Source organism: Anabrus simplex, chromosome 7 (genome assembly GCF_040414725.1).
Source record: "Anabrus simplex isolate iqAnaSimp1 chromosome 7, ASM4041472v1, whole genome shotgun sequence".
Taxonomy (NCBI): Eukaryota; Metazoa; Arthropoda; class Insecta; order Orthoptera; family Tettigoniidae; genus Anabrus; species Anabrus simplex.
Genome location: NC_090271.1, coordinates 341,868,132 through 341,894,944, shown reverse-complemented (window position 1 = coordinate 341,894,944; position 26,813 = coordinate 341,868,132). Strand labels below are relative to the sequence as shown.

The window sequence follows — 26,813 nt, the reverse complement described above, 5'->3', positions numbered from 1 at the left end:
CATGTGAGGTGAATGGAGGAGTAAAGGTTACCTAGGAGAATAATGGACTCTGCTATGAAGGGTAAGAGAAGTAGAGGTAGACCAAGACGACAATGGTTAGACTCTGTTTCTAACGATTTAAAGATAAGAGGTATAGAACTAAATGAGGCCACAACACTAGTTGGAAATCGAGAATTGTGGCGACGTTTAGTAAATTCACAGAGGCTTGCAGACTGAACGCTGAAAGTCATAACAGTCTATAATGATAATGTATGTATGTATGTAATGTAGAAAAACGAGACTTCTGGCCAGCAGGTATTCTAGTTAGAATTTCTTTTTGAGGCCAAAGAAGCAACATTGGAGTGTACCTCGAATAATAGTCAAGATTCTTCTCTGGAACACTGAAGGACTAAAAAATGCCTTACTATTCATACCTCCAAAGACAATGGAACATTTTGATATAATAGCCACGGAAACGTTTCTTTTAGAACTAACAGACATCAAAATTCTATGGATACCACACATTTGCAACACTAACAGGAGGGAGACCGACTGGAGGAGTTTCATGCCTTCTCAAACCAACTGCAGGAAGAGTAAATGAAATCCAGAGAAGTGAAAACACAATCATAGTTAAGGCCACTCATCTAACATTAATAGGAATATATATCGCTCCAGATAAACCAATAGAAGATGTAGTGGAATCAGTACTTAATGCAATAGGGAAAGTAAATACTGTGGAAGAAGTGATAATCGCGGGTGGCCTCAACTGCAGGATAGACAAGCCGAACGTAAAGTCAGAGGTAGTTATCCAAATCCTGAGAGAAGGATTCATAATGATAAACAGAACAGTTCTTAAAACATACTTTGCTCCAAATGGCTCCAGCGCAATTGATCTTGTATTCTACAGAGGAGAAAGATTTATAATAAAGAAGCAGGAAGGCCTAGTGTCCTCAGAATCAGCACCAAATAGAAAACCTATACCCATCTGCACAGAAACTGAAGGCAAAGAAAAACTGAAATCACTAATCCCTGATGATAAGGGCATCACACTAAAAGAATAGTGATAGAACGAAACTGCAAGACCACCCGAATATACAGAAAGCAAGAGCACTTGTAGCTCGACAACACCTAGATGAAGCAGTAGAAATTGTTACTAATCTGATACAGGAAGCCACTTTGCCTGCAAAAGAAAGGAGAGCACAAAAATGGTTTGACAGACAGTACTATTCTGCACGAAAAGACACTTTATGTACATAACAGTCAGTAAGAAAAATGGAGACACCGCTGATTACTTGGAAACTTACGGCATTAAAAGAAGGAACTACAGAAAACTTCTAAAAGAAAAGAGCTGAATATCTGGAAACAGACGCCATGAAGCTTGTAGCCGAATAATAATTATTAAATTAATACCGTAGCCATAGCAGAAACAGACTCATTCGCTGTCCTCAAGAAAAAGCAAACACGCAGAGCGAGGGAAATACCAATGAAAACATGGGAAAAACACTTCTCAGTGCTTCTAAATATACACAGCAGGGAAACATGCATCACCTCAAAACACTCTGAAAATCCAGAACATGAAATTAGACTAACCACGGGGGAAGTACAACTGGCAATCAGTAAAGGAAAAAAAGGAAAGACAGGAGGACCGGACAACACATATATAGAACACTTAAAAAGTACACAAGACTATTTACTACGGCTTTGGACAGAACTTTCAACTAATGTCTAAATTTAGGCAAAATACCAGAAGCTTGGAGAACGGCAACGCTGAAGATACTCTACAAAGGGAAAGGAGAAACTGACAACCCCGACTCACATAGAGGTATAGCTCTAGAAAGCAATCTATACAAAACATTTGCAAATATTGTAGCGAATCACCTGAATAACACAACAGACCTATTTATATCGGAATGCCAACTAGGCTTCTGCAAAGGAAATAGCACGATACAAGCCGCAGCATACCTAAAAGAAAAAGTAGAAGAGGCACCGAAGCACCCAAAGGGGAAGTACTATGTCGTCTTTGTTGACTATACGAAGGCTTTTGATCTTATCGACAGAGATATCCTGATAGGAAAATTAAAACAAATGATTGGTGACAACTCGCTCGTGATAATCGTAGAGACCGTACTAGACTACAACCTAATCCAAATTGAAGATGGAGCATCCTCATCCGGGAAAGTAATTCAAACAAATGGGGTACCCCAAGGAGACCCACTAAGCCTGCTACTATTCAACGTAACAACGGCAGATATCACACGAATAATGACGGACTCTCCCGAGACTACTCTAATACGTAGGTGGTTTGAAAAGTTCTCGGAATGTACTAGAATTAAGTATCTTACCTCGGTGGAACTGCTTTCATTTTTCAACATAATCTCCCTGTAGACTAATGCATTTGGTCCAGCGATGTTCCAATGCCTTGATCCCATCTCGAAAATGAGATTCCTCCAGGCCTGCAAAATACCTCTCCAATTCGGCTGTCAGTTCTTCCCTTGTAGAAAATCTCCGTCCACCGAGGAAAATTTTCAGCTTGGGGAATAGATGAAAGTCTGATGGTGCCAAATCAGGTGAATAAGGTGGATGTGGCAACAATTCATACCCCAGTTCATGAAGTTTTGCCATGGCAATAACACTTGTGTGCAGCGGAGCGTTGTCCTGATGAAAGATGACCTTTTTCCTCGCCAAACCAGGCCTTGTTTCGCGTATCTTTTCCTGTAGTTGGTCTAGGAGGTTTGCATAGTATTGCCCCGTAATTGTTTGGCCAGTAGGAAGATAATCTATCAGCAGAATGTCTTTTGCATCCCAGAAAACTGAAGCGATGACCTTTCCGGCCGAACGCACTGCCTTTGCTTTCTTTGGTGGTGGTGAATCATCATGTTTCCACTGCTTTGACTGCTGTTTTGTCTCTGGGGTATAGTAGTGGACCCAAGTTTCATCTGTTGTCACAAACCGGCGCAAAAAATCTTGTTAGTTGCACTGAAAACGGGCCAGACTTTGCTCGGACATTTCCAATCTGGTGAGTTTATTGTCCAATGTCAAGAGCCGCAGCACCCATTTTGCGGATAATTTTTTCATACCCAATTCTTCGGTTAAAATATAATATACCCATTCAGAAGACATCCCTACAGCTTCAGCAATCTCCCGCACTTTCAGTCTACGATCCTCCATGACCATTTTATGCACTTTTGCGATAAATTCTGGGGTCGTAACACTTTTTGGCCGTCCACTATGCGGACCATCATCCAAGCTCTCCCGATCAAATTTAAACTCTCTGGTCCACTTGGCAACAGTTGAAAATGAAGGAGCAGAGTCCCCCAGTGTGTTCTGAAAGTCGGCATGAATTTCCTTTGCTTTCATACCTTTCTTTACAAAGTATTTAATCACTGCTCGAATCTCAGTTTTTTCCATTGTCACAAATCACTACTGGGGAACAACAAAGAATCGTCACTACCACACTCCTGCAGCTAGAGCACTGACGCGCCACGTGTTTACTCACAAAGGATGTGCAATTATTGCGCAGGAATCTTGTTGCTCTAGCACTGACATCTAGCGGTGATTCCGAGAACTTCTCAAACCGTCCTCGTAATGTACGCTGATAATATGGCACTGGGATTGACCTCAAAGGAACAACTACGGACGACAATGATGAAGTTAGAAGCTTGATCTTCAGATAGCAAATTTTATTTATAGAAAAGCGCACGAATGTGCATTTCAAAAGTTATTGACCGTTTTAGTCTTTGCTAGAATCACAGAGAGATTTGTTTTTACATCTTGTGATGTGATATTTGTCACAGAACTGGTTACACAACGAGCACTCACATTTTTCATTTGGGTTGTGATAAGACATTTTTACATGTTTTATGGTGGTACCCGTGCACTACTAGTTTTATTATCACATGTCTTAGCTTCTAGTTGCCGTTCGTCCAATTTCGATCCAACTTGGCATCTGTGCTGTAGAACTCTAGCGGAATTTCTTCCCTCTTCTTCCGCCTCTCCGCTAGGTGTGCTTCTACATTCTTTGTGAATGGCAACTTGGTAGTTTTATCCTCAGTTCAATAAGGAAAATTTGAGATTAACCAGGAAAAGACAGTACAGATGATGTTCAGAAAAGGTGGCAAGATGGCCAAGGACGACTCTATAACATTAAAAAATAAGATACTAGAAATAGTCAAGAAATTCAAATACTTAGGCATCACGTTCTCAACGAGCAATGCATCCTTCAATAACCACGTTATAGACAGAACGACAGCAGCAATCAGAGCCATTCACAATATCAAGAATCTACTTATGCTATCCCTTAACACAGCGATGACTTTACTCAAGACAGCAATAACCCCAATTTTCACATGCGGAATCGAAATAATATGGGACAACCTGACAATCAGTGACTTGGAGAGGATAGAAAGAGTCAAAGCAAGATCCCTCAAGAAGGCCCTAGGAGTAGGTAAACTGGCACCCTCCAGACTTTTTTTACACACTGGCACGGGAAACCTACTTCATTGAAGATCTACGACTCAATCTACCATTGCCATCTATCAGTCCATTGCAAGAGCTTCAGGGAAAAACTTCTTAAGAAAAGCGCGGAAATAGACCCTGAATTCTACGGCAGTGATGCCATGATCGATCGTAACTGGACCAAACAACTTCAAGAACAAAGACATGTCGTAAGATATGCGATACATAGCTTCCACCAAGACAAAATTCCACAATCCAACAGATGACTGTGTTTGTACACTGTGTAAAGAAGAGTGTGACTACCACCATCTGCAAAAGTAGACAAAAAACTCTAAACAGAATACAGCAAAATGTAAACTAACACAACAAAATTAATACTCAAGTGCTCTTTAACTAATAATTAAAATATGAAACCATGGAAAACCATTTTCAGGGCTGCTGACGGTGTGATTCGAACCCACCATCCTCTGAATGCAAGCTCACAGCTGCGCCACCTTGCTGTGATCGAGAAATTTATTTAGAAGAGTTTGTCATATGTTTGTTGTGATGCTGTGAACTGCTCGTTTAAGATTCCATGAGACCTGGCTGCTTTGTGTGTTTTTAGATGTGCGATGGTCTCTTCAATTCCTTTTCCAGGAATTGGAATGTGTGCTCTTGTTCTGGGTGGTGGTGGAGTGCGGAAGGTTCTCAGTCCTCTATCAAGAGATAGCATATTTATGAAGTGTGCTTTCCAAGTCTTCACCTGTGTGAAGGGTGGTGAAATTTTCTTTGCCTCAGGGTTATAAAGGGGTCTGCTGTAACTGTGTTGGTTGTTTTCCGAGCTTCATTTTCTATATGTTCTGTGTGCTTCTTCAAAGATCTGATGGTCTTGCCTGATGTAGTACCTGCAACATGCCCCGTCTTTTCTTATACCACTATGCATCAAACCATCCCCAGTAAAAAGAGAGTCCATTCCACACCATCAGCAAGACATTTCCATATACGTCATGTGTTTTCAGGCCATCAACATGCTTAAAAACAGTCTTATTTTAAATGTCCTAATCTAAAGAAATCCTTTTCGGCAAAAGTTCAGAACAGCTTACATTTTCCAGCGCCACGCATCCAGGCGCGACTGCACTGTCATTTGTTTCTCTCTCGCTCGCTTCTCGCAAAAGACTTGATTGTGCAGTGGACAGTGCTGCCAACTGTTCATATAAAGAACTAGTCCTAGTGCAGCGGCGCTACTTTTATTTAGGAATCTTGTAAACACAGCGGCGCTACTTTTATTTACGAATCTCGTTACAGTAGGTTAGTGACAAAGCCATTGGTCTGGCCAGACCATTGGTCAGTGGCAAAGCCATTGATCTGGATTGGTTAGACCAGGCGATGGACTATGGCGCATGACAACTTCTATTAGGTTATAAAAGCAAAATTACTTCTGGGGGATGGCGGGTAGGTTCTTAACTGTCGCGGTGAACACTTCGCTCCTCCACAAGGTATTCCACTTAAGATTTCCAACATATTACATCCTTATAATGGTATATCAGTAACGTAAGTCTTACTGAATTTCTACCTATTTTTCAATAACAAAGTTTCGGATCAAAATAATATTTCATCGCAAATCTGGGTGCTACTTGGAAAGTCAAAGTCATGGTCATGTATACGGTATTAGGTTTTCTTTAAGATCCTACAGTGGTTTTGGGCACATATACTATTCTAAAAATTATTTGTTAAGCCTTAAGGTCGATTTCTCTTTTCTCCAAGACTGAAGAAAGCTTGTCATCCCAATAATGTTACTAAACTGCAGCAAAGTTCAAATGCGTTCAATATCAGCGTTGAGGTTGTTGCTGTTACAATCAAAGCAACTGGAAATTACAAATACAATTATCCCCACAGGTGATAACGCAAGCACTTGAAAATATCAGGAATTGTTCTGCTCTACGCCACGAAACTGTTTAACCTCATAGTGTACCGTTAGTGAGGTCGTTCTGATACCTGTAAAAGCAACCATTAAACCAAGAAGTTTCACGCTGGAATAAATATATAAACAGAAAATATCTGTTCCTCTCAGCGAACAACGGGAAAACTGACAGATTCGTGCAAAAACAGTTGTTGCCATTTTACTTCCCCAAGTAGAGGGGTGTTTCCCAGCCTTCCCCACAGTGTACACACAGTATACTTACCAAATCTGGTAGCTGCTCATTTTCTACCAAAGGTTCTTCTAACTTGTCGGCTTTCTTGTCAGTAATAGGCTTTGTTATTACAGTCATTGTGGATTTATGCTCGACAAGTTCAGGGCCAGGTCCACAATGTCAGATGATACAAATCAATGCGCTTCAACGAATATCCCATAGGGTGAGCTGGGGTAGGAAACAGAGAGTTTTCATTCAAGGAATAAAGTACATCTCAATCACAGACGGAAGCATTAACTTTTCGATTAATCTTGAGTAAATTATAAACGAATGGGATATTTATTCATAATCGTAATTAGAAATAATTCATATAATTATTACCAGTAGTTTCTTCTTTGTTGCTAAGAATATTTTATTTCGGTAAATGTTGGGTAATTTATAAACGAATGGGATATTTATTCATATTCGTAATTAGAAATAATTAATATAATTATTACCAGTAGTTTCTCCTTTATTGCTAAGAATATTTTATTTGACAGTTCTGAGATTGAAAGACATCAGTTCTACCAACGACATTTGGCACTGAATCTCTCCTTTCGTATTGCGTACTCTTAATATAGCCTGCTACTGACCAAATTCTATAATAAGTGACATAAATATAGTATATTTATGCGATACGCATTCAGCTTTGAATTAGTACACAGGAATCTTCTTCCCCCGCCCCTATTGTAATTTTTTTTTTTTTTTTTTTTTTTTTGCTCCTAGGAGTCAAGGCGTTATTTCTTTGGATAAAAGGAACGTATCTTCTCAATCCAAGATCTGCTGGAAGGCTGAAGTTTATGGTTGCTCTGTGAGGGTGGGGAGGTTGTTTGTGACAAAAACGTCTTGCTTCTCTCTATGCATCTCCGAGGAATATGTCAAGTCTGAAAATTGGTGAGATAGTGCTTTAGTCCGTAACTGTAAAACCTGTGTGTTGTAAAATTGTGCGTTAACTTTATACGTTTCGTGAGAATATTCTGTTCGCATGATAGAAGTGAAATTTTCCCATTCGTATGATCTTCAGTGATTTACCGCTTAATCCGTATTTTTTGCGGTGTACCTGTTAATTTAATTATCATTCTTTTGCGCTATTTTGATCCGAGTATATCATTAATGAATTATGTTTGTCTTGTGGTTTTATTTAATGTGTGGTAGGTCTACTCTGTAGTTTTAATTTTGTAGTGTTACATGGAATTGTTGATGTAGAAAATTAGAAATATTAAGTTCATATTGATTTTCTAGATTATTTTATCAGTGAAGTGCCTTATGCATTAGTAGTTGTGTGCATGCTATGATACAGACCCTTTATTATTTAGATTTGGCTTTTTGTGGGTTGTGACATTAGTGCTGGATAACATGAGAATTTTGTTACTTCTGATATTGAATTGCATGTTTGTTTGACTTTAATTTTGTTGTATTTGCAGTTATCAAAACTTTTGTTTCATAATCCCCAAATTGAATTATGGCTGCTGTATGCTGATCGTTGCCCATGAAGTATCTCAAGTGGCCTTTAAGCTGAGTTTGACACTTCTGTGTCTTAGTTTGCAATTCATTAGCAGTACTTGTCCTAGAAAAATGGAACGAGAACGGGAAATACTTTATGTGAGTTGACTTCAACTTGGCTCTTAGGCCACTAGAGAGTGCAAGCCCAACTATTTGGGACATAGGAGAATGTTGGAAGCAAAATCTCTCCGTGGTACTGCTGTGGATAGAGAACCAGGAAGTTGGCAAGGAAAGAACAACATTCGCTCCCCACCCCACTACATGGCAGCAATGCGGCATGGTATGAAGTAGTTCTGTGGAGCTCATTGCTTCAAAAATCTCCAGTTCTTTATATTACACTGTTATTAATTTGCTTTAAGAAGTTATTTAAGAACTCTAATCTCTTTGTTATACGTTTTATTTCTTACTCTCTTAGTATTACATTTTTAAGGATACATTATCTCTTTAAGTTTTACTTGTAGGGATTATTTGTATGTTGTCTACTTTTTTTAGAAATCATAGATTTATGTGATCATTTTTATCTTTAGGCAAGACAAGCCAAGATGATGTTTGTTACGTGGTGGCAAAATATGATTATGCTGCCCAGGGCGCTCAAGAACTGGACCTCAGGAAGAATGAACGCTACCTCTTACTTGATGATTCAAAACATTGGTGGCGGGTTCAGAATTCCCGTAACCAGGCAGGCTATGTTCCTAGCAACTATGTCAAAAAGGAAAAGCCGTCCCTCTTTGACAGGTATGTTGTTGCATTTTTATGCCTTACTCAATAGGGAGTTATCTCATTGGCAGTTATTTCTTAGATGACAAATTCTAAATGAAAAATTATGTTTGTCTACATTATAACTTAAATACAGTATTTTATTCTAAAGTGGGGGAATGATAAAATCTTGTCTCTTTTTTAGGGAATGTAATATTGTAAATATAATCCCTTTTAATCTAAATATTATGTCCGACTCGTTGGCTGAATGGTCAGCATACTGGCCTTCGATTCAGATGGTTCTGGATTTTGATTCCTGGCCGGGTCGGGGTTTTTAACCTTCATTGGTTAATTCCAGTGGCCCGGGGGCTGGGTGTTTGTGTTGTCCCCAACATCCCTGCAACTCACCACACAACACTATCCTCCAGCACAATAACACGTAGTTACCTACACATGGCAGATGCCTCCCACCCTCATCAGAGGGTCTGCCTTACAAGGGCTGCACTCTGCTAGAAATAGCCACACAAAATTATTATTATTATTATTATTATTATCTAAATATTCTGACAGAAAGATATCTGTTCACTAGTGCCTGGCAAACCTATCCTATTTAACCTAGATTGCATGAATTCCATCAGAAATGGTTGAAGATATTTATTTTTTCCTACATTACTTGCAGGGTAAAATATTACTGACAGAGGTGCGAAAGAGAGGATAGCAATTTAACATGGCGCTGCTCGCATCTCATAACATGCTCATAACATGGATGCGGTTAGTGGGTTAGTCGCGCATTGCTATCTACGAAATGTCACTGTAAAATTTGTCACAAATGGAACATAATTGCTTTTACACAGTTGAAGTGTAAAATCTGTAGTAAATTAAGAAATATTTTATTTTTGGAGAATATTATGTATACCTACTTTACTACTTTACAAGTACTTTTGGTGCTACGCTCACAGTAACACGTACGTCTTCTGTTTGTCTTACACTTTCAACAATTTCGTGTGTTATGTCTGTGTTCACTGAAGTTCTTTGCTTTCGTTTCATTGCTTCAGTTGTCAATGACATCATTTCCTGAATTGTATCGCGATATGCAAGATTTAATAGGCGACAAAAAGCTATGGCCAATGTACATAGGAAGAATTCTGTGGACTAGTGATTTATTGGTCCAGGGATCATGCTATTTTCGTTCAAACAAAAATAAAAAATATTTATTGGTCCAGGGATCATGCTATATCATTTTTGTGGTACTTACGATATTTCTCTGTAATGTGCAGCACCAAGTTGTTGAATGCGAAATTACATCGTGAATGCTGTTAACCCTCCATTTTGCTGTTTCAACTGGCCGCTCTACTCGTGTGGACAAAGATAATGAGAATCCACAGACATAGCACTCCCATTCCTCGGTGCTAGCCCTGGACCTCAAGAAATTAACAAAAGACGGCACCAGCAGCGGAATACGACATAAAGGAGGCTTAGTATAGATAAGAATAGGCTTGTCTACAGGCCTTAAGTATGTATTCATATTTCTCTAATAACTTCGGTATTTCTTAATTTGCTGCAGATTTTTCACTTCATTTAAGTAAAAGCAATTATTATGTTCCATTTGTGACAAATTTTGCAGTGACATTTCGTAGATAGGAATGCGCGATGTAACCCGGCTAGTGACAAGACTTTTGGTCTGGTTTGGTTAGATTATTAACTAGTGGCAAGACCATTGGTCTGAAGGTACAAGCCCCAAGCCCCCAGGTTAGAGCAACGAATTGGCCTATAGGCCTCTAGTATCCCCTGTGAGAATATTGGTAGTTACAAGACTATAGGTTGTGATTGTTTGGACCATTGGGTAGTGAAAAAAATCATTGACCTGGATAAGATATTTGTGGATTTCACTCCTGTACTTAATATGTTCATGTTGAGGCTACATCCGACACATGCCATGACACTGAGACTTCTAAGTTTCGTTAATTTCACAGAATGGGTCAACTCTGTGCCCATATGATAATTCTGTAGCCAGTATAAAATTTGATACTTCTATCTTAAATAAAAGATCATAATGGTTTGAAGCTAAAACAGGTGTAAATTTATTGTCTCTTCAGGTCTTCAGCTTCTGCAGCTGTCAGGAAAGATAGGACTGACCAGGAGGGGAGGGGATCAAATGAGGTGGGTAGGGTTGAGGCTGTGGTCATGGGGGATTCCATTGTTAGACATGTCGGAAAAGTGTGTGGAGGAAAGGGTACCAGGATAGTGTTATCCAGGAATTAGGCTATTAGGTTAAGGCAGATGTTGAGGAAAGTAGAAGAGGAGGGGCGAATGGAGAAGGTGGTAGTGTTTCATGTTGGTACCAACAACGTAAGACAATCGGGTATAAGTACCAACATAGTTGGAGATGTGTGGGACCTGGTAAATGCAGCAAGGGTGCAGTTTAAGGAAGCGCAGATTGTTATAAGTGGAATACTATGTAGGAGAGATACTGACTGGAAGGTGATTGGGGATATAAATGAGACTATGGAGTGGGTATGTGGGGAAACTGGGAGAGAGATTTCTAGATCCTTATGAGTGGGTAGGAGATAGGGATCTGCACTCAGATGGCCTTCACTTAAACTGCAGTGGTACATAAGTTAGGAAATATGTTTAGAAGGGTTATAGAGGGGTACATTCAGGGAAATGGGGTGGCCTAGGGAGCGGTGATAGGGGAAGAGGGAACTGGAAATCAAGTAGGGGTGACATAAAAATGTTAGTGTTGAAATGTAGACGTATGTTAAGAAAGGAATAGAATTAAGTAATTTAATAGATATATACTTACCAGATATTGTAATAGGAGTTGAATCATGGCTGAGAAATGATATAATGGATGCAGAAATTTTCTCACGGAACTGGACTGTGTATAAATTAAAATCCAATAAAGGTATTTTATTAGTACACCACTTATAAGTGGTTACATATTATTGGATTTTAAGTTGTAACAACTTTTAATACGGAATAATCATCAAGTTTATAACATGTAACTGGAGCGTATTTCGTAGAGATAGGATAGGAATGGTAGGAGGGAGAGTATTCATTCTGGTGAAAGAAGAATTTGAATTTGTAAGCTATGAAAAAGTTAAATACCGGGCGAGTTGGTCGTGCGGTTAGGGCCGGAAGATAGTGGGTTCGAACCCCACTATAGGCAGCCCTGAAAATGGATTCCCGTGGTTTCCCTTTATCACACCAGGCAAATGCTGGGGCTGAACCTTAATTAAGGCTACGGCTGGTTTCTTCCCATTCCTAGGCCTTTCCTATCCCATCGCCGCCATAAGACCTATCTGTGTCAGTGCGATGTAAAACAAACAGCAAAAAAAAGAAGTTAAAGATGACAAACATGAAATTCTAGGTGTTCGGCTCATATCTAAAGGCAGCCACACGCTACGTTTTGCTTGACGATTTGCATCACACCATTCTGTCTTTCTCAGATGTTATGTTCGCAAGCTTATGTGGAAACATATCGGACTATAGTATATACGTTGCTCTTGCCATAATTTGGAAAAGGAAGACAGGAGGAAAAACACTTTCTAGAAAGAGATCGATGAAAAACTGGCTACTGAAACGAAAAGATTTTTTGCACACTCACTGAGTGAATTGAGTTTAGAACCAGGTGACTAGTATAATTACTTGTGTATGGATGAAGAGACATATTTAACACTTCTTAATAAGATAACTCCTTGAATTAAAAAATGAGTCATAAGACAAGCAATTACTCCACATGAATGGCTCACTGTAATACACCATTTCTTAGCCACTGGAAGGAATTATGAAGATCTGAAGTACTCTGCTGCTATTTCTATTCCAGAAACATGCAGAGCAATTTGAGGAACTAAAGGAAGAATACTGCAAGGTATGATATTATTTATTTAAATTGATGAGTAATTCAAAATATAAAATTATGCATTGGTAGGAAATAAATTTAGTCGTTATTTGCAACTCGTGCACGTGCACAGCTCTTCACAGATCATTTTCTGCTACCTGAAAAGAAAGAGAAAAATTTTATTTGTATTTCTGTTATTTTTTCAGTTCCAGTCAAGCAAGAAAGAGTGGTTACAAATTGCAGCAGAATTTGAAGACAGATGGCCATTCCCGCGTTGCCTGGGACTGTTGACGGGAAACGCATAAAAATGATCCCTCCTGGAGGAAGTCGATCGTTCTTTTGGAATTACAAGGGATCGGTTTAGTGTTAATGGCTATTGTGAATGCAAACTATGATTATATTTACTGTGACATTGGAACTAATGACTGAATTTCAGATGGGGGAATATTGGAAAACACGAGGTTCTGCCAAAAATTAGCAGCTGGTCATCTCCAGTTGCCGAAAGCAAGACGTCCACAAAATAGTACAATCAAACTTCTGTTTGTGTTTGTGGAAGATGAAGCATTCACTTTGTGCAGAGGCTTTTTAAAGTCCTTCGGGCAAAAGGATCTCTCTCCAGAACAAAAAGTGTTTAACCATCAGCTTTCACGAGCAAGAAGGATAGTGGAAAATGTTTTCGGAATAATGGCCTCACGATTTAGAATTTTTCACACAGAAATCAATTTAAGATTAGATCGTATAGAAACTGTTGTTTTGTCTTGTTGCTGTCTGGATAACTATTTACGTCGTACTGGTCTCCACAACCTTTCGGTCATGAAGAAATCAACGCAGTGGATAGAGAGCTAGCCGATAATGAGTTCGTTCCACTACAAAGAGGATTCAATAGGAATTATGGTCAAGAGGCGAAGGAAGTAAGATATATGTTCGTGCAATTCTTTAATAATGAAGGCAGGGTAGAATGGCAGGACCTAATGATCGATTAAGTGTAACAGTGATTTTCAATGTAGGCTTACATAACGTTATGCTATTACTTACTTGAAAACTTGACAGGTATTCTCCAGTGATACTGCTTGAGGAAGTCTGTGAGTTGTCGTAGTGTATGTCGTCCTCCGTCCGGATGTACACAACTGACTGTGGGTGGGATGACACTCCCGCGTCACTACATTTGATGTTCAGTTAAGTCACCCCATCTGAGCCTCAAAAATTGCATCATTGATGGCTTTCTTGCAGAATGTTGCCATGTTGTCATCAAGTGCAACCAGTTCTTCTGCAATGTGCCTGCCAAATGTCACATATTTTCCCTCCTCCTGTGACTTGTTTTTTTTTGCAAGAATTTGCAGTACCTCATCAGCTGGGTCAGGATTTTTACTATTCTTTGGGCGCCTTGATGAAGAGGACGCAGAGGATGGAGCTGACGGTGATATCACTTCTTCTATTTCAACCTCATCAGTATTGTCGTTGTCATTCTGGAAACAATAATTTAACTTGCATGTAAAAGAAAGGCTTCCATATGTTTTGTACTAATTAGGTAATAATTATATCACAATAATATCTCTAAATATATTTTACCTTACCTGATTTAAGTCATCCTCTTGCATTGATTCCTGCATTGTACAGACACTTGACCTTGGGGTTTCTTGATCTGCCATAAATAACAGTTCATCAAAATACCATAGCGTAGGATGATAAACTTCATCTGTGTCAGTTCCCGATCTCTTTGAGCCTCTCGCTTTCTTTAGTTCGTTCCGGAAGCAGGTTCGAAGCGAGTTAATTTTTTTAACAACTCTATCTTTATTTGCTTTGGGATAACCTCTTTGAGTTTTTCTATCAACAAATCATAAGCAACATTTTTCTTATTTCGATCTGAATGTTCCTTTGATTTAATTTTTCACAGACAAATATTTTATCTGTAGATATCAAGGAACTCAAATAAGAATGTACGGAGTAACACACGTAAATCACACATTTCCATACGCAGTTTTAACTCAAGTTGGAACTGAACGCAATCGGTCACCACACACACTACAGCTTGCACGGCGTCTTGCTTGTACACGCACGAAAATTGGAAACAGCTCCAAACTTCTATCATGCCATGCCCAAGACTGCACAAGCTTACTAAATCGTACAACTTATTAACACATACGTTCAGTTTTACACTGCGACTTTGGCATGCGCGCGCAAATCGTCATGCAAAACGTAGCATGTGTGGCCGCCTTAAAGGTAATAGGCAACTTGATGTCTTTGGAGTGTACAGACAATGAAAGGGTAGCGCAGACGCTGATTCAGAATTATTTGATAAGATAATCAGCTATGTGGGAAAGGATAAGGAATGTGATTGTAGCGGGTGATCTCAATTTACCAAATGTCAATTGGGAAGGTAATGCGAACATCAGGAAGCATGACCAACAAATGGCAGATAAGTTAATATGGGAAGGGCATCTGATTCAGAAAGTGATGGAGTCAACTAGAGAGAAGAATATTCTGGATGTGGTGCTGGTAAAACCAGATGAACTCTATAGAGAAACCAAAATAATAGATGGTATTAGTGATCAAGAAGCTGTTTTTGTGGTAGTTAAAAATAAATGTGAAAGAATGGAAGATATTAAAATTCGGACCATTAGGCAGTACCATATGGCTGATAAAACAGGCATGAGGGAGTTTAAAAAAAGTAACAATGATCGGTGGAAAACGGTAAATAAAAATGTAAACAGACTCGGAGAAGTGTTTAAAGCAGTTGTTGAGGAATGTGAAAATAGGTTTGTACCTTTAAAGGTGGTAAGGAATGATAAAGATCCAGTATGTTATAAGAGAAGTAAATAGACTAAGAGGAGGTGCAGGTTGAAAAGAAAGAGTTAGAAATGGAAATTGAATGTAACAAAGAAGTCAGCTATAGATAACATGATGGCAAGCATAGTTGGCAGTCATACCAATTTTAATGAAAAATGGAAGAGTATGTATAGGTACTTTAAGGCAGAAACAGGTTCCAAGGATATTCCAGGAATCATTATTGAACGAAGGGAGTGTGTATGCGAGGATCTTCAAAAGGCAGAAGTATTCAGTCAGCAGTATGTAATGATTGTTAGTTACAAGGATAATGTCCAGGTAGAGGGGGTGACTAATATTAAAGAAGTGTTAAAATTTACCTATGATAACAATGACATTTATAGTAAGATATAAAAGTTGAAAACCAGAAAAGCTGCTGGAATTGATAGGGTTTCGGGGGATGTACTAAAGACAATAGGTTGGGATATAGTATCATATCTGAAGTACTTATTTGATTATTGTTTGCATGAAGAGCTATACCAAACGAATAGAGAAACCCCTGTGTATAAAGAGTGATAGACATAAAGCTGAAAATTACAGGCCAGTCAGTTTGACATGTATTGCATGTAAGCTTTGGGAAAGCAATCTTTCTGATTATATTAGACATGTTTACAAAATTAATATCTGGTTTGATTGAAGGTAGTTTGGTTTCAGGAAAGGTTATTCCACTGAAGCTCAACTTGTAGGATTCCAGCAAGATATAGCAGATATCCTGGATTCAGGTCAATTGGACTGTATTGCGATTGACGTATCTAAGGCATTTAGTAGGGTTGATCAGGGAGACCACTCACAAAAATGAGTGCAATTGGACTTGACAAAAGAGTGACTATGTTTCTAGAAAATAGAACTCAGAGAAATAGAGTAGGTGAAGCTTTATCTGACCCTGTAATAATTAAGAGGGGAATTCCTCAAGGCAGTATTATTGGACCTTTATTCTTTCTTATGCATATATCAATGATATGTGTAAAGAAGTGGAATCAGAGATAAGGCTTTTTGCAGATGATGTTATTATGTACAGAGTAATAAATAAGTTACAAGATTGTAAGCAACTGCAAAATGACCTCGATAATGTTTTGAGATGGACAGTAGGCAATGGTATGATGATAAACGGGGTTAAAAGTCAGGTTGTGAGTTGCACAAATAGGAAAAGTCCTCTCAGTTTTAATTACTGCATTGATGGGGTGAAAGTTCCTTTTGGGGATCATAGTAAGTACCTAGGTCTTAATATAAGGAAAGATCCTCATTGGGGTAATCACATAAATATGATTGTAAATAAAGGGTACAGATCTCTGCACATGGTTATGAGGGTATATAAGGGCATATAAGTCTCTGGTAAGACCACTAGTAGAGTATGGTTCCAGTATATGGGACCATCACCAGGATTACTTGATTCAAGAAGTGGAAGTAATCCAAAGAAACGCAGCTCGATTTGTTCTGGGTGATTTCCGACAAAAGAGTAGTGTTACAAAAATGTTCCCAAGTTTGGGCTGGGAAGACTTGGAAGAAAGGAGGTGAGTTGCTCGACAAGTGGTATGTTGCAGGTTATAAATTTAATTTCTCGTCCGTATTGAAGATCTACTTGTGATACAACATTATTGTGATTTTATTATAGACCACCTATTCAATACCTTTTAAGCTAATATGGAATTGCATCCTTATTAAATTGTTAACATGGTACATGTTTCTCTCCTTTTAGTGAGCATCATCAGCCAGATAATAAGATCATGAACATATTCTATTGAGCTAGAAATATGCTTTACAAGCATGAGTGACAAGTCTTACAATATTTTACTGATCATATGAACTAAAAAGTTGTTTCGTAAGCTTAAACACATTGTCTAAATCAATCAGTTCTGATCTGCATTTAGGCCAGTTGCCCAGGTGGCAGATTCCCTATCTGTTGTTTTCCATGAGAGTGGAAATTTATTGAACATCTCCCTTGGTAACTATTCCAATCTCTAACTCCCCTTCCTATAAATATTTGCCCCTATTTGTCCTCTTGAATTCCAACTTTACCTTCATATTGTGATCTTTCCTACTTTTAAAGACACCACTCACTTATTTGTACCGGGCGAGTTGGCCGTGCAGTCAGTGGCAAGCGGTTGTGAGCTTGCCTCCGGGTGATAGTGGGTTTGAATCCCACTGTCGGCAGTCCTGAAGATGGTTTTCCGTGGTTAATTAAGACCACGGGCGCTTCCTTCCTACTCCTAGGCCTTTCCTATCCCATCGTCCCATAAGACCTATCTGTGTCGGTGCGACGTAAAGCAACTAGCAAAAAAAACTTATTCGTCTACTGATGTCATTCCACGCTATTTCTCCACTGACAGCTCGGAACATACCACTTACATGTTACAAATCTCATGTTATGGTCTGTATTGAAATGTACTTAAAGTCAAATAATAATACTAGATTTTACATTCCACCTGCTCAGTACATAAGAGTTTTTGATTTAAATTTAAGAAATAGTTCTTAACATATTAGATACAGGGACATGTTTCACCCATAATGAGGTCATCAGCCTAGAAATCTCATACCTGAAAGAAAGATAGATCAGGATCCTGATTATTCTTATGCATCTAAAATATAAATAAGAGGATACTGTTTTAGGTACAAATGTGTATAAAATGACTAGCAAGTAGAATATAGTAGTTATCAATCCCTATTGTAGATCTTTACGAATGTCTTGTTTTTTAAATGTGGTAACGAGTAGTTAGTTAAAAGTTCAAAAAGAGTACTAAATTGCTGCGTTGAAATGAAATCTGGTAAATATGGTGCCTTATCCAGGAGATGGCGTAAGGAGCTTATAATAGCTTAATATTTAGGATAAAAGTCACTCTTAGTGGTAGTTTAATTTAAATCCAAAGTTGAAGTTGTTAATTATGCGAGGGCTATTTTTTTTTTTTTTTTTTTTTTCAAGGTCCGATTGGTCACGAAATGAAACAGCAGTACAAATCTGACACTTTTCTATTAGTAACACTTACTGATACATCACTGCTATTTTTCAACATAGTCGCCTCGCAGATTGAGACATTTGTCGTAGCGTGGTACCAGCTTTTCAATGCCCTCTTGATAGAACGTCGCCGCCTGCGCCTGTAACCATCTTTGTACGCCGGTCTGCAGCGCCTCGTCGGTGTCAAAACGCTGACCTCCTAGCCAGCGTTTCATGTGAGCAAAGAGGTGAAAATCTGATGGAGCCAGGTCTGGACTGTATGCTGGGTGATCGAAAACGTCCCACTGGAAACGCTGCAGGAGGTTCGTGGTGGCAGCTGCAGTGTGCGGCCGAGCATTGTCATGGAGGAGGACAATGCCTTATGACAACATCCCTCTCCGCTTATTCTGAATTGCCCGTCGTAGACGTTGAATAGTCGCACAGTATGCGGCTGCAGTGATGGTGGAACCACGTTCCATGAATTCCACCAACAGAACTCCTTTCTAGCCCCAGAACACAGTAGCCATACACTTTCTGTTGGAGAATGTTCGCTTGAATTTCTTTGGCTTACTTGGGGAGTGCGAATGCATGCACTGTTTGGATTGCTCTTTTGTTTCTTCCGTTTCAAAATGAACCCATGTCTCGTCCCCTGTAACAGTTTTGTTCAAAAAATCCGGTCCTTCATCATGGTAGCGCTGGAGAAACGCTAAAGCGGCGCCCATTTGGTGTGTTTTGTGACTGTCAGACAGCATCTTCGGAACCCATCTCGCACAAAGTTTGCGGTACTGAAGTGTCTCACTCACAATTGTGTAGAGATTTCAGGAAACGAAGCACTCAACACAGAAATTGTGAACTGATGATTTTCTCGAATTGCCTGATCTACACGCTGAACAAGATCATCGGTTGACACACGCTTCCTTCCCTGGCCGCCTGCATCATGGACGTCTGTACGCCCTGCTGTAAAGTTCCTGCACCATTGTCGCACTTTGCTGTCGCTCATGCACGTTTCACCATACACACGACTTATTCGGCGATGAATTTCGGCTGCATTGCACCCCTCAGCCTGAAGAAATCGAATTACACTGCGCACTTCACACTTGGCGGGCGAAGCGATCGTTGTAGCCATGTTTACGAGCGCGCTGCACGTTCACTACTGACGGGACTGAGGTGAGGCGCATAACGGTCATTTCAGTGATGTTGCGCAACACATCTGCGCAGCGGTTCATCATATATTCGCGGGCGTTTGACTGTCGCGACCGATCGGACCTTGAAAAAAAAATAGCCCTCGTATATGAAAAGATAAGACAACAAACTTCTTGAAGCACTTAAGAGCGAGGACAAGTACTCGTCAGAAACGGGGCTATTTTTATAATTAGCTGGTAGATGTGGTTGTAGCTTCTTGTATTAAAAGTCTAAAGGAAAATGCATCATTAGTGGTATGTTCCGAGCTGTCAGTGTAGAGATGGCGTGGAATGACATCAGTAGACGAATTTTGAGTGGTGTCTTGCAAAAGTAGGAAAGATCACAATATGAAGATAAAGTTGGAGGACAAATTGGGGCAAATATTTGTTTATAGGAAGGGGAGTTTGGGATTTGAATATCTTACCCAGGGAGATGTTCAATAAATTTCCAAGCAATCATTTAAGAAAAGACTAGGAAAACAACAAATAGGAAATCTGCCCTAAATGCAGATCGGGTGGGCATTTGATTGATTGATTGATTGATTGATTGATTGATTGATTGATTGATTGATTGATTGGTCCAGGACTGATACGAAAGAATGTTAGTTTTCTGTCTGTGGAGTCTGCATATCTTACTGTTGCAGATTTCCTAGAAATATCATAAGCAACACTGTGTTTGTATACTGTACGCCTACATCTCATTAAAATGACTGAAAATTCACAAATAATAACACAACCCCTGGATCAATAACATGAATAATTAACAAATTGTGCAACACAGGAGTTTATATACCATACATCTTATTACAATTGAATGGTTACCCAGAATAGTGATCTAACCCACAAAAAATCGAAATTTGAGCTTTCTGTGGAATCATGATCTATCTGAATGCACTCAATGTTTCATGAACAGAAAACATAAATGTCTGTGAAAGCAGAGTTATTTAATTTTCAATGTTGGCATCACGGCGAATACTGATCTATCTGTAAGAAAATGGCGTATCAACACAAGCAAGTTCTTAACAGCAGTGCTGAAAAACAATTCAATAAAGATTGGAAACATAGAGTTAACATATCTGAATGGAAGGATAATAGAAATAAAGCATTGAGGAATGCTGGGGAGGTCTACAAGAGCAGGAAAGGACGTTTTGTTCTGGGAAAATATTCATCACAACAGGTGAGTGAAATAGTGATCTAACCCTGAAGTTTACATGGTTATATCTATGTTCATAATTGTAAAGTGACGTATTTCAGTAAACCGTATTTAATTCAAGTTGTATTCAATGTACAGGAATGATGATTTGAGAAATCAAAGTAATTTAGAAATATTCTTTTTGGGTTAATGTATGCCACTGCCAGTATCAATGTGGAGAGGTTTTGCCAGATATGAAGAAGCTGTTGTTTCAAAACTTCTACCAACTAACATACGATGAACACTCCAGGTTTTTAGTAGGGTATAACCTTAGAGGATGTAAAACGCAGAGAAGTTGAGGAAGACATATCAAGAAGACAAGCAACCTTGAGTACAAAATTTGTGTGGATGGCAAAACATACAACGTATGTAAGAAAACTGTACTTGATGCATTCCTGATTTCTTCTCGTTGAGTGCAAACACTTCAGATGAAAATTAAAGGCAACCTTGATATTTCTGATGGGGCAGGGCATTTTAATAGTCACCATGAGGTGGCTTATAATGTTAAGCAACTTGTAAGATATCATATTAATTCTATACCTGCTCAAGAGAGTCATTACTCTAGGTCTATCTCACAGGGGCTTTATTTAAGTTCAGAACTTTATGTAGAAAAGCTGTATGATCTTTTTAAAGAAAGCAGTCCGGATGTAAATTGTTCACGTAGCACATACAGAGATAAGTACAGAGTAAACAGACCGTGCATACAGTGCTCTTCATGATGATACTGAAACTGCAAAGAACAACTCTGAGTATGTGGTACTATGTACAGATATGCAGCAGGTACTGTTTTTCCCTACACTTCACCATTCATCCTTGTTCTATCAAAGACAGTTATCTACCTACAATCAGGGCATTCACCACATGGGAGCAGATGGAGCTTTTTTCATATGGAATGAGCAAGGTCTGTCTAGGGAGGTCTGGTCACGCTACCACAATGCTTTGCGGTGGCGGCCATATTGGGTCTCAAATATCGTTATGTGGGCGTGCCCGATGTAATGATGTGAGTTGTTACTTGTATTTTGAAGGAAAACGGGCTACTGCGCCGCACCACATTGTCAAAATAAGACAACTGGCGGAATTAGAGAGTTTCGCTTCCCGAGAGATAAGCAAAGGAGAGCTCAGTGGATACAAAACTGTAGGCGTGACAAATGGCAACCTACAGATAATTGCTTTTTGTACGAGGTTAGTGAAGTTATACATTCGTATTATTCCTGAAAAATAGTATGTTTATATGAACGTTTTATAGGTCTTATTATGTATGTATTCTAGCATCATTTTGAAGAATCGCAATTTGAACTAAAGAGGGCAGGTGGACGGAAACTACTCAAGTGGAATTCGATCCCAATAATTTCCAACGTCCTTAATCCACCTAAGTCTTCGACATATAATAGGAAACCTCCCAAAGGAAGAGAATTGTCTTTCAAAACAAGCAGGAAAAGTGTAATAGTAGTATTGATGTTTATGAAAATTTCCTTTTCATGTGTCCGGCTCCATGGCTAAATGGTTAGTGTGCTGGCCTTTGGTCACAGGGGTCCCAGGTTCGATTCTTGGCAGGTTCAGGAATTTTAACCATAATTGGTCAATTTCACTGGCACAGGGGCTGGGTGTATGTGTCATCTTCATTTCATCCTCATCACGACGCGCAGGTCGCCTACAGGAGTCAGATCAAAAGACCTGCACCTTGCGAGCCGAACTTGTCCTCAGATGCCCCTGGCACTAAAAGTCAAACGCCATTTCATTACATTCCTTTTCATGTAAACTACAGACAGTATCATTCTAACCCTACATGCAACGTAGAAATGTTTCACAGATATTTGAAATGCTTGCTCCTGTTCATTTACCAATTATAATCACAACAAACAATAGGCCTATCACTTCAAACCAACAATTTATGTCCAGCTGGCCATCATTGCAACAATTTTATTAATAATAGCAGTCTTATACTGTACTGTAGTTATTATTTACAGCAAAATTCCATTCATCTTAAGTGCTCTATAGCAGGGCTGTCCAACCTTCGTTTCTATGCGAGCACATTCACATGATAACTGAGGGTATGCGGGCGCCAGGTACGATTCCACTAATTCGCCTACTGTTAATCGGTACTACAATGACTATATAATAATAAAATGAAATGACGTATGGCTTTTAGTGCCGGGAGTGTCCGAGGACATGTTTGGCTCGCCAGGTGAAGGCCTTTTGATTTGACTCCCGTAGGCGACCTGCGCGTCGTGATGAGGATGAAATAGTGATGAAGACGACACATACACCCAGTCTCCGTGCCGGCGAAATTAACCAATGATGGTTAAAATTCCCGACCCTGCCGGGAATCAAACCCGGGACCCCTGTGACCAAAGGCCAGCACGCTAACCATTTAGCCATGGAGCCGGACTATATAATAATAATAATAATAATAATAATCATTCTAGAATAAAAAATTATATGAAAATATATTTACTCACATAATTAATATGAAATCTGGCACTGCATGTTCGCTGCACGTTGAGGAAAGTCTGGTGTGTAACTGGAACAGGCTGCTCTTAACGCGTCATCCATGTGTGAATCTGTCGGGCAGGATCGCTATTTGTTTTTTATTATGTTCATAGTCGAACATGCGTAGGAGGATTTCAAAGATAGGTCTGACTGAAGGCTCAAAATTTCCATTTCTAATTATTCAGGATTATAATTTTCGAATATTTCACACACCCTCCCTCCAAGCTCACAAACGTCAACAGAAGCGAAGGGATTATTGACAAACATGATCACTGGTTCAAGCATTGAAAACTGGCTAAATCTGCTACCAAATTCGGACCCAAGAGTTTCAAGGTGTTTAGCAAAAGATGAAAAATCATGCTTGCTGCCATTTACTGTATCTGCCATAGATTTCAAACTTGGAAAATGTGAAAGGGAATTTCTATTTAAATGGACAATCCATACCTTAAGTTTCTTTTCAGATGCATTGACAATACTTATCATACCTGAAATATTATGATCATTTCCTTGTAATTCGAGATTTAACTCGTTTAATTTTGAGGTGATATCTGCCAAGAATGCTAATTCGATTAGCCAAGATATATCATCAAGTTCGTGATAATATTTCTCAGGAGATGATTTCATAAAGTCTCGTATCTCATCCAATAGGCAGCAAAACCGTTCGAGTGTTTCCCCCTATTAAGCCACCTTACGTCTGCATGAAGGATGACGTCACCATACTCCGAATCTGACATACGTAAAATATTTCTGAACAATCGATGACGAGTAGATGACGATCTTATATAATTCACGGCATGACTTACAATTTTCATGACATGATCGAACTTTAAAACCTTTGCGTATAAAGCTTCTTTGTAATACAATGATGATAAAGAAATTTTGGAAATGATTCATCCTTAGCGCAAAGAGAAAGAAATCCATTATTTCTACCAGTCATAGACTGTTGTCTATCTGTTGTTGTAGCGACAAGCTTTGACAGTGGTTACTCTCTTTGGTGAATTTAACGAAACCATTAAATATGTCTTCTCCCCTAGTACGTCCATGAAGTGGCAGTAGCTTGACAAATTCTTCCTTTACTGTAAAATCATTAAAAACCATTCTGGCAAATACACACAACTCAGCAGTGTCAGACATATCAGCACTTTCATCAAACTGGAGTGAAAAATGTTCACACGATTTCAAATCCTGATGTAACTGAGATTCCATATTATTAGAAATCTGTTCAACCCGCCTAGCAACAGTTTGGTGAGACAACTGAAGTCCTTTGATTGAAGATATCAATTCAGATTTATCTTTGTGAGATTCAAACAGAGATTCAGAGCCATTTAACATAGCTTCTTTGACTACTTCCCCATCACTGAAAGCTTTTTTCCTTTTAGCTAGGACGTAATAAACTTTGTAAGAAGCTATTGTCACATTACGCGTTTGCTGAACTGGGTTCTTAAACGCACATTGTTGCAATGCTAATTTAGATTTTAGTTCTTTCACTTTGTGTTTTCTTAGTTCAGAATTAACAAGAAATTCACTGTCAATTTTTTTGTGATTAGTCATAAAATGTCGCTGTACATTACTTCTTTTAGGAACAGACACGCTAGCATTACACAATAAACACGCCGACTTTCCTTTGTTTTCAATAAAGCAATACTGGTCCTCCCATTCACTGTTAAAGTTATAATTTCTTTACCTTTTAGCCATGTTAAGAAGAGTTATGTTTAATGAAATATAACTTATTATAAACTGAATAATTTGAAGTTTAAATAGTAAAAAGCACACGAAACATGTTGAATGTACAACTTATCACAACACAAGGCACTCAAAACGTATTCCATAAGCCCTGCATAAGCTCACAAGTAACACTGAATGTTTGCCTGAAAGCTAGGAACTGGGAACATTCCAGTTGCAAGACTTTCATAAATCGTTTGTTCATTGTTTACGGCACAGCTTTGTTGGGATTAAAGTTACGTTATGGGCAAATTGGGTATCCCATTGTCGTCCTGGTGAAACTCTGTCATGGTAGGCAGTTTATGGCATTGCAATCAAGTGAATCATAAGGAAGCGGTTCTGTTTGGCAGAATAAATATTTCTATAATTGGCTCCGTGAGTAGAGGGGGACTTATACCTGGCGCTAGCCCTCCCCACAGTGAGAGGTTTGTGGAGGATTTCCCTTTGTTGCAGCTACTTACATGTCAAATAGCCCTCTTTCTGAACCTTTCTTCTATCTCTTCACTAATTGCGGACACGAGTCAGTTAGGCCCGAATCACATTTATGGCTTACTCAAAGCTCTTTGAGTATTTGGAGGTACGGATATAACAAATTTCCTGACTTTGAGGACGGTATTTTTAAGAGAAAAGTAAGAATATTTATTGAAATGCAAAAGTATTGTTTTCAAATGGCAAGTCAAATTAATTTGGAAATTAATTGCGAAGGGCGCCCGCGGGCGCCGCGTTGGGCAGGGCTGCTCTATAGGGTACATTATATGGCTGGACAAATGCTTAAAGATCACAACACTCGCTTCACTCGTACTAACCAACTACCGTAATTTAATGTACCGTAGCCTAACATAATATCCAAGCTGTACACCATTTTCGTCGACTTCTCCAAAGCCTTCGACTCTATCAGCCGAAAAATTATAATGGAGAAACTAGACAGATTAATGAGAAGTAATGCAAGTCTCAAACGCCTAATTCAGAACATACTGGCCTCAAACTGCATAGAAATTAGTGACGGAATAGTGAAGTCCAACCCAATTCAACAAACCACCAGTGTATTACAAGGGGATCCACTAAGCCCAGTACTATTTATAATTGCTACGGCGGACATTATAGAAGTAATCCCTGAAGAAACAAGCATATACATGTATGCAGACGATATCGTGATTGCATCGAGGTCCAGCGAGAAATTGCAAGAGTCACTTAACGCGTTGGTGAAGTGGACAGAAGAGAATAAACTTCAGTTAAATAAGGAAAAGACAGTAACAATGACATTTAGGAAAGGAGGTAAAGCATCAGAGTTTCATATACATGGGAGACCTCTGAAGAATGTATCGAACTTCAAGTATTTGGGGGTCACACTACAAACTAGAGGTAATGTTTTCTCTACCCACAGCAATGACAGGACAAATGCAGCAATCAGAGCCATCAGCGACATACAGAATTTGAATAAGTTGTCTATCAAAACAGCTCTGAAATTATTTGACCTCAGTGTCACCAGTGATCACCTATGGATTAGAAATTGTATGGCCGCATCTAAAAATGAAACGGTTCGAACAACTAGAAAAAGTGAAAGCTTTGTTTCTGAAAAAGGCACTTTGTGTCTCGAAGTATATGCCTTCAAGGCTTGTATATGAGTTAAATTGCAAACCTTTCTACGTAGAGAATCTCCATTGTCACCTACCGCTACCAACCCCTACACCAACATATTCATAGAGAAATTAAGAGCAAAGAAGAGAGACATATGGAGCGAATTTTACTCGACTGAAGCAATGATTTACAAAGACTGGCAAGGAGGAGGATATGAGCTCAGACACTTGATCACATGCTTTGCAATATACGGATTTCATTATAAGCTGTGTAA

The 26,813-nt window shown here is 39.1% G+C and overlaps 2 protein-coding genes across 4 annotated transcripts in view; one reads left to right on the top strand and one right to left on the bottom strand.

Annotated features, from left to right (window-relative positions):
* The window catches only part of LOC136877635 (integral membrane protein 2C), a 113,939-nt gene extending 107,174 nt beyond the window's left edge, over positions 1–6,765 (bottom strand). For both annotated transcript variants that reach the window (XM_067151825.2, XM_067151826.2), the window contains exon 1: positions 6,597–6,765. In XM_067151825.2, the coding sequence (XP_067007926.1) occupies positions 6,597–6,683 (87 nt within the window). In that variant the 5' untranslated portion in view covers positions 6,684–6,765. The remainder of the gene's footprint in view (positions 1–6,596) is intronic.
* A 583-nt stretch (positions 6,766–7,348) lies between these two features.
* Positions 7,349–26,813, top strand: part of dock (SH2/SH3 adaptor protein dock) — a 104,391-nt gene continuing 84,926 nt past the window's right edge. Inside the window, exons 1-3 of one of the 2 annotated variants that reach the window (XM_067151822.2) lie at positions 7,349–7,478; positions 8,009–8,367; positions 8,615–8,822. In XM_067151822.2, the coding sequence (XP_067007923.1) occupies positions 8,256–8,367; positions 8,615–8,822 (320 nt within the window). In that variant the 5' untranslated portion in view covers positions 7,349–7,478; positions 8,009–8,255. The other variant, XM_067151823.2, reaches the window with a different exon arrangement.